The sequence below is a fragment of the Gossypium arboreum genome, chromosome 13, assembly GCF_025698485.1.
Source record: "Gossypium arboreum isolate Shixiya-1 chromosome 13, ASM2569848v2, whole genome shotgun sequence".
NCBI classification, from domain to species: Eukaryota; Viridiplantae; Streptophyta; class Magnoliopsida; order Malvales; family Malvaceae; genus Gossypium; species Gossypium arboreum.
The window spans coordinates 40,495,218-40,503,889 of record NC_069082.1 but is presented as its reverse complement, the minus strand read 5'-3'; the positions used below and the strand labels follow the sequence as shown (position 1 = coordinate 40,503,889).

Sequence of the window (8,672 nt, the reverse complement as noted above, 5' to 3'; positions counted from 1 at the left end):
ACTAGGATATGGCATTGGTACGGTACTGTGAGTACGCGATTCCCGAGTACCCTTTAGTATTCCAAGTGGTTCAATAGGTAATTTAATGGGTATGTCAAAGACGAAAAAAAGCATGTAAGTATTACGAATTAGTACAGGTATGTACATAAAGTTTATAAGCATTGACTTCATGATATTGTGAATTCATGGTTTTCATGAGAATGTTTTTGTGAAAGCCTTGTGATTATTGGTCTATATTTGTGATGTATGAAATACATGGTAAATTCGGTTGGCGATTGTGTAATTGGTTTCCAGGCCAAATTGAGTTATGATATAACATGTTTTATTCACACGAATTGTGATTCGTCGGATATGAGAAAGAGGAAAGATTGGCATAATTGCCTATTAGAGGAAAGATTGGCATAATTGCCTATTAAAATGATTATGAGAAGATATGAGCTTTAAATAATTGAAAGATGTTAAAATATTTGCTTGAAATGTGAATACTCATTATTAATGTGCATGTTATTATGAGGTTTGAAATGATTGGTTGATTGTGGTAATCTGTTATAATGGAAAGATTACGATTGTTAGGCTAATGTCAAGACATGTTAAATTATGCTTGCAAATTGATAGAGCAAATAATGTGACTGAATAAGTTATAAATGTGGGTTTTAATGCAATTTATATTATCTTGTGTTTATATTATTGGACTTGGTAAATGATTGGTAAGAGTTGTTTATTATTTTCATATGGACTCACTAAGCTATATAGCTTACCCCCCTTCCTTTCCCATGTTTTATAGTGCCGTCAAGCTAGCTCGAGTTGGAGATCGCCGGAGATCCTATCACACTATCAAGCTATCATTTTGGGTATTGATAAATTCAAGTATTTTGAGTTATGGCATGTATATGGACTTGGTCATTTTGTTATATACGTCATATGATTTTAGCCAATGTAATGGCTTGTAATCGTCAAAGGCTTGTTTTTCTATTTGGCCGTGTAAGTTGGCTTATAGTGGCAACATGGTTGTAACCTAAGAATATTCATATATGTGTCAATATCTATGGTGATATGATCATAGTATACTTGGTGAATATGAAATATTTGGAAATGTGATTTATGGCATAATTGTGTAATGTTTGGAATTGTGACCTATTGATGAGATGATGAATTTGAGTATAATTTGGTAACTAGATAGTAATTGAATAAAACCTAATGAATGTGAGATTTGTATGTTTGATTTAGGGCTTAATAAATGTAGTTAATATGTTAGATAAAGATATAAAGTTGATATGTTTTAACCATGAATGTGGATGTTTTGGTTGCCTAAGTATGTATTGTTTTGTGCTTTTGAATTAGGGTAAGTGTATGTGTGAATAAGGGTGGCAAATGGCTTGGTAAATAGCCTTATTATTGTCCACACGGGTAGACACATGGGCGTGTGTCTAGGCTATGTGTGACACACGGTCAGCCCCATGGACGTGTGATCTGGCCATGTCCCCTGCACCTAAATTTGTTGCAAAATAGAATGCTCAGAATTGAGCACACGGGCAGAGGCACGGGAGTGTGTCTCTTGTGTAAAGGACAAGGCCTCGGGACACAGGCATGTGTCTTAGCCGTGTGACTTCAATTTTTTCTTAGGTGACAAAAAGAAAGTTACACGGGTTAGGGACAAGGGCATGTGTGACTACACGGCCTGCCCATACGGGCGTACCCCAAGCCACAAGGGCGTGTGACCCCTGTTTAGGCAAAAAAATTTCTAAGTGTTGTAAAATTTTCTAAATTTCTCGATTTAGTCCCGAACCACCTCCAATGCATGTTTTGGGCCTCGTAGGCTTGTAATAGGGACTTTATGATTAATTGTAAAAAGATTTAATTTGATGCCAAATTTATGGCTCGAAATTGTATGTTTACTTGTGTTTAAGTTTGGTAATGCCTCGTACCCTGTTCCGGCGTCGAATACGGGTAAGGGGTGTTACACTGTGGGTCAGAATGTAAGCTACACGATGCTGCTCATATGAGCTGTGGAGTATCTGCAACAAATACAGTACCTCAGCCATCGATAGGACATTTAAGACCAGCACTCGAAACATGAAATCCCTAATGACATGTCATTTGTATCCTGCGAATTCCTAAGGTTCAATCGAGACTCAATAACCGTCATAGCATTGATTTGTTTATACATCGATCAATTCACATTATAAATAACATAATAACATATGATTTGAAATAGCTTTAATTCGATAACCAATTATACGAACTTACCTTGACGACTAGGGCGTAGAAGTTAAATCGAGCTATTCTGAAGCTTTTACTTTGCCTTGATCTAGGTCTGAACATGGTCTATCTTGATCTAAATAGAAAATTTCAATCCCTTTAAAACTTATAGTATTCAATTTAATCCATAGTTCATATTTATGCAAAATTATTATTTTACCCCTAAAATTTTAATTTTTCACAATTTAGTCCTTAGACTAATAACTTAAAATCTAACCATTTTAATAAAAATCCATGTTAACTAAACATGCAAGGGAGCTTGAAACAACCCATATTTGTCATCATTTCACAATAAAACCCTAAAATTTATGCATTTAACAAATTAATCCCTAATTTCAAATTTTGAAGTGTTACATATGTAGAAATGCATTAAACCCATTTGCAAGAACCACTTGCAAATAGAGATTGAAGTAGTGGAGAGCCTTAGGCTTTGTCTTGGGCATGGTGAAGGGCTTGATTTAGTCATTCTAGGGCTTGATCTAGTCATTCTTATTTCTCCCATGATCAGTTTGCTTGTCATGTTATTAAGAGATTATCTCGAGTATCATAATTTTTTTTTCAGATTTACTCTCACCGGAACAACGAAGCTTCAATATATATAAGAAATTAAGTACATGCGCATCTAACTTGTAAAAGATAAAATATTATCATTAAGGTTTTGCTCATATCAATTACCATTAGAGCATGGAAAATACTAAGATAAGAAAATATTAGTTTCCTTCCTGTTAACAAAAAGCAGGTCTAATTTGTTGCACAATCTCCTAAAAATCTCCAACCAAAATTATATACACAAAATAGACAAAAACTTGCACCAATGAATAATGGCATATCAACTCAAAATTTTAACAGAGTTAAGTTTTTTAGCAAGGGCAAAGTCAGAATAATATTTTAGGAGGGCCGAATGAAATTTTAATTTTTTATAGTTTATATCTTTATAATTTGTAAAGAATTAAATTAAATTTTATAATTTTAGAAGAATCAAAATATAATTTTATTTTATTAATTTAAAATTTTTAAAAAATTTTAAGAACCTAAATAATAATTTTATATTTTAGGGAGTCGGGGCCGGAGCCATATCAGCCCCTGGCTTCGCCACTGGTCTTGGGACATATTATGACACAAAATTTCAAATATTACATTGAAATATTTTGGTACAGATTTCATATTACTCATTCAGATAAATTTTAGGGAACATTAACCTTAATTTTTTTTAAAAAAAAAGAGGAATACGAATGGGACATGAAACTGTTCGGAAAATGTGGCTGGCTGGGACGAGCTAATCAAAAACAGTTTTTTAAGTGAAATGAAAATGGTCCGTTGAAACCACGTAGCAAAAGAGATGATTACATTTGCAAGTCTAAAAAGTGGATCCCACTTTGAACCGTTGACACTCTTCCACGGCCATCACCGGTCTTCTTTTCCTTCCATAAATTTATTTATTTCAAACCACACACCCAAAAAGTAATTTCTAAGAAAATAAAAATAGTAAAATCTTTATTCTTCTTTAACAAGTACAAGAGGAAAGGAGATTGACAAATTATTCTTAGGAGGAGAATCTATTCTCTCTCTTTGTCATAACAGCCGTAGCATCTTTCGTCAACAACTCTTTCCTTCCGAGGTTCTTCAGCTGCTTCTTTCATTTTCATATTTATTCTCTATTTACATGTCATTTGAGCTGAATTATTTTTAATTTTTTTGTTGATTGTTGGATATTTTCAGCGTTTTTCTGTCTGTGCTTCTTTTTAATATGCCGTTGTTTAACGTTAATGGGTCATCTTTCATTTTCCTTAAAAGAGGACTTCTTTCTTCTGTTTTTATTTTTATTTTTAATTTTTATGATTGAGATTTTTAATTTGACAAAGTTGTTTTAATTATTCGCCTTTATTTTTGGTAATAAAGAATCACTTTAGGGTTTTCTTCGTGCAGCGTTCTTACAATAGCTTGGTGTTTTTAGTAAATTGTTTTAGGGTTTATCTGGATGGCTGATGGGAGAATTGGATGTATCTTGACGAAAGTTTGAATCTTTGTTATCTAATCTCAATCGTTTCTTTCGATTCAGCAGAGTTCACAGGGATTTGAAGCGTAAACAAGATCTTATTAAGATATAGTTTGGGGGTGTAGATATTGCTACCTGTTTTGTTTAAACATGGTGATGGTAGAGTCGATTGCAACAACTTCACTTCTTGGACACCGCCCTTTATGTGGAAGATTTTCCGCTAGGGATGTCTCCTGCAAACAAAAATCCTTGAGTAACTGCCTGTCTCCTTTCAAAGAATTTATTGGCAAAACGATCGTTGTTCCTCCTTCGCCAAGATTGAGAGTGGAAAGGTTAGTTAATTCATCCATCAAGGCGCTTGCAATGGAGCTGACAAAAGAGGTTTATGCATATGAAGGAAAAGCACCAAGAAACTGGAGTTATCTGCTTGATACTAGTGTAGAGCGAAAGCCTCGCTTATGGTCGCCGGAGAATAGAGCTGATAATCCTTCTTTACACAATCCCTTGCTTCGACAAGAAAGGATGGGCTGTGGTTGGTTAGGCGCTTTATTTGAATGGGAAGGAGTTATAGTTGAAGATAATCCTCAGCTTGAGAAGCAAGCCTGGCTGGCTCTTGCTGAGGAAGAAGGAAAATCTCCTCCCCCTGCCTTTATCCTCAGAAGAATAGAAGGGATGAAAAATGAGCAAGCAATTTCGGAAGTTTTGTGCTGGTCAAGAGATCCAGCACAATTGAGAAGAATGGCTGCAAGGAGGGAAGAAGTTTACCAAGCTCTGCAAGGTGGGATATATAGATTACGTAATGGTTCCCAAGAGTTTCTACATGCCTTGACACGTTACAAGATACCAATGGCATTGGTATCTACCCGGCCAAGAAAAGTTCTTGAGACTGCCATTCGAGCCATTGGGATGGAAGGGTTCTTCAGCGTCATTGTTGCGGCAGAAGATGTTTACCGGGGAAAACCAGATCCTGAAATGTTTGTTTATGCTGCACAGCTTCTGAAATTTATACCTGAGCGCTGCATTGTGTTTGGGAACTCTAATCAGACAGTTGAAGCTGCTCATGATGCATGGATGAAGTGTGTGACGATTGCTAGCAAGCATCCAGTATATGAGCTTGGGGCTGCAGACTTGGTGGTGAACCATTTAGATGAGCTCTCAATTGTTGACCTGAAGAACCTTGCTGATATAGAGTTGGCTGAATTTGGTTCCAGGGAGCCTGAGTCAGAGTTGGAGATAGAGGAAGAAGAGTCTCGGCCATCTACCTCAATAGCAATAGATGATATTTTCTGGTAACTTCAAAAGAATTTTACATTCATATGGTTCCTGGTGATAAGGTTTCCCAGTGGACCTGATGTGTATAACAAAAAAAAGAAAAAAAATAAAAAAAAGGGGGGAAATGTGGTCTGCATTGGACTACTTTTAACATGGCAGTGTATGTACTAGTAGTTGTATGATGTATATGCTGTACTTAACTGACTCGTTGTTCCATGCTTCATTGTGTATAGCTGCTTGCTTTAGATATTCTGCATTTGTTATCTTGACTGGTTACCGCAGATTATGACGTGGGGGCTGCTTTGGTTTTCAGAATTTTCTGGATGCTTATGTTTTCCTTTAACTTGATCAAAAGCCATTTAGTTTCTTGTTTCTGGACATTTTGACTCTATATCTTATGGGTGGACTCAGGTTGAGGTCGCTCTTTCTGCTTGTTCATTCTTTAAATTTTGATATAACGAGGAGGCATGGGTGGTATTTTGGCAGGTGATTACGGTCAAGCTTGAGTTGCATCAATAGCGCGGGTTTGAGATAGCCGCTCCTTCCTACCTGTATGATAATTGCTGAAATAAATGATTTGACTTGCGATCAGTTTTATATTTAATATTAAAATATCTTTTTTTCTTATAGCTTTTAATATTTAACTAATATTCCCGAATAGTTACTGAATATAAATGGAGTTGGGTTTTAGCAAGGTTGTAACTGCCAACGATCTCGAAGTCTTATTCTTGCATTTATCTCTCCGTGGTGTCTATTGGTAGTAATTTATGTTGCAGGAATCTCGTATAAATTTGCAAATCGAATTTATGTTAATGAGAAATCAAAGTTATCTATAAGAAAACTAAATTTGGAAGGAAGGTATTGAGGTCTTGTGATTAAATTGTATTATTTGTATGTATTTTTTTATATTAGGAATGATTTCGAGATCTATGAGGAACTTGTGAGGCCAAGGTGGTTTTTTTTTTTTTGCGTTAGAAGCAATCATATATTTGGCTTCTATAGTGGAGTCTACGGTACAACTTTGCTCGACATTTCTCTACATTATTGCTATGCAACTAAGGACAAAAACCTTAGCACATAAACACAACTTAATGTTGATTATTTTTAATCTCCACATGATTGAATGTTCGAATCAATATATCCAATGAGAGTTAAATCCATTTTTAAATATACTAGCATATATAATCTCTTGTTCTATGTAAATACTTGAGTATATGCTTAATTGTTTGTTAGTATCTTGTATCAGGATTCGCTTGATATCGACTCACTAATCTTATTGCAAAACAAATATCCCAATGTATGTCTAATATTGCAAACATGAGACTTAGTACTACTGAAACATAAGAAAATTTTCTCACTCTTTTTTTTCATTTGTTGTCTCAAGACTATCATCGAAAGAAAGATGAAAGCTTGATATTGGAGATTGTGTACCTTTTTTGAATTATTGATAGCAAAACGTTCTAATATATTATCTATGTATGAAACTTGTGATAAAACCAACATTTTTGTAACACCTCTCACCCGTCTTCGTCGCTAGAATTGGGTTACGAGGTGCTACAAAAATAAACAGAACATGAACATGTGAGTATAAATCAAAGATTCACCAAAACATTCGTTACACCTCAATCATTCAAATAAAACATGTTTTGCATACAAATTCGAGCTTAAATCGAGCTTATGCAAGCTCTAAAATCAATTCAGAACCAAACAAGGACTAATTTGAAACTTTACACAAAAGAAAGGCAAAATGTAAAACAGGGGTTACACTGCCGTGTAGCCAGGTCGTGTAGCAGACCGAAATCGTGTAGCATTGAGTCACATGACCCTGTATCCAATTCGTGTGTCTTATTGAGGCTGTGTGGGTCAAAGTGTAAAATTTCCAACAAAAGTCACTTGGTCGTGTGGTTGGGCCATGTAATTAATTATCACCGTGTAACAAACTGGCACACCAAAACTAAAGTATTCACACAATTGTGTTGTGACAGCCCTAAATTGACCCTAGTCGGAAAGTGGTTTCGGGACCACTAAACCGAGTCATAAAAATAATTAATTGTTATATTCTATGCTTACTATGTGTGTGCATGCATATGTGGAAGTTTCATTCTCTAATTTTACCAATTTTATGAGAAATTATTAAATAGGGATCAATGTGAAACATGGTGAAATATGATAGGCTAATTTTAAATGGCTTATTAGTGCATGTTAACACAAAGGTGGAGTTGCATGTCAAATAACCCATTTCCTAAGGTTAGTGGCCGGCCATGACATGATGATGGGCAAAGAAAACATGTCCTAGACATGTTGGCCTAGTGTATTATGGAAGGAAAATAAAGAAATGAAAAAAAAAAGGAAAATGATGATAGCAAAAAAAAGTGTGTGGATGTCTCCCCCATTTTGCCGTGAAGTGAACATAGAAAAACAAAAAAAAGTGTTCATCTTTGAACATGCTTGGCCAAATTGAAGAAGAAAGCAAGAGAAGGTTTGGTCACCCTTGAGCTTGAATTAAGGTAAGTGAGTTCATGTTGGTTCTTGAAAGGTTAGCATACTTTAAGCTAGCTACTAAAATTTCCTACTTAGCTATGTCAAAATCTTGGTTGTGTGGTAATATTGGGTAATCGGCCATGGAAGAAATTGAGGAAAATGATTGTTGTCTTTGTGTTGTAATGAGTATTTGTGGATGGGTGAAGTTTGAGTTAGTTAAGTGTTCATGTAGATGGTTTGGGTGATAGGGAAAAATCGCTTGTGTGTGTATGGATAGTTGCCGAATGTGTGTATAGTCAAAGAAGAAATTCTTAAAGTGTCTAGTTAATTGATGTTGGGTAAATGGTGTGTGTAAATTATTTAAAATAAAATAATTGTATGAGTATTAAGGATGGTACATGAATTGACCTTAGAAGAAATTTTAGTATAATATGCTTGGATGTTAATAGGTTATTGCTTTAATGACCAAGTGTGTCAAGGGATAATGCATGGACTAATTGATTAATATGTGTTAAGGAAAGTGAATAAATGTCTATTTGATAAGCTATATATATATTAGGCTATGAAGGTGAAGGTTAAGTCATAGAGATTTTGGTGATATTCATATTCGGTCTTAAGGGTTATATGTGTAACTTGGCTATGTGGGTTACGAGTTAAGGTAAAT

General features: G+C 35.0%; 1 protein-coding gene across 2 annotated transcripts; it reads left to right on the top strand.

Annotated features, from left to right (window-relative positions):
- Positions 1-3,680: 3,680 nt before the first annotated feature.
- LOC108461527 (5-amino-6-(5-phospho-D-ribitylamino)uracil phosphatase, chloroplastic) lies at positions 3,681-6,221 on the top strand. Of its 2 annotated transcripts, XM_017761392.2 has the most exons (3): positions 3,681-3,877; positions 4,322-5,544; positions 6,014-6,221. In XM_017761392.2, exons 2-3 carry the CDS (start codon positions 4,406-4,408, stop codon positions 6,015-6,017), a joined length of 1,143 nt encoding a protein of 380 aa, XP_017616881.1. In that variant the 5' UTR covers positions 3,681-3,877; positions 4,322-4,405; the 3' UTR covers positions 6,018-6,221. The 2 variants fall into 2 exon arrangements, with proteins under 2 accessions (XP_017616881.1, XP_052880618.1); XM_053024658.1 differs by lacking the exon at positions 6,014-6,221 and having other exon boundaries at positions 3,689-3,877; positions 4,319-5,842.
- Positions 6,222-8,672: the final 2,451 nt, after the last annotated feature.

What these genes read in the sequence shown, in the direction of transcription:
- LOC108461527 (XM_017761392.2), top strand. Translation starts at nt 4,406, where the DNA reads ATGGTGATGGTAGAGTCGATTGCAACAACTTCACTTCTTGGACACCGC.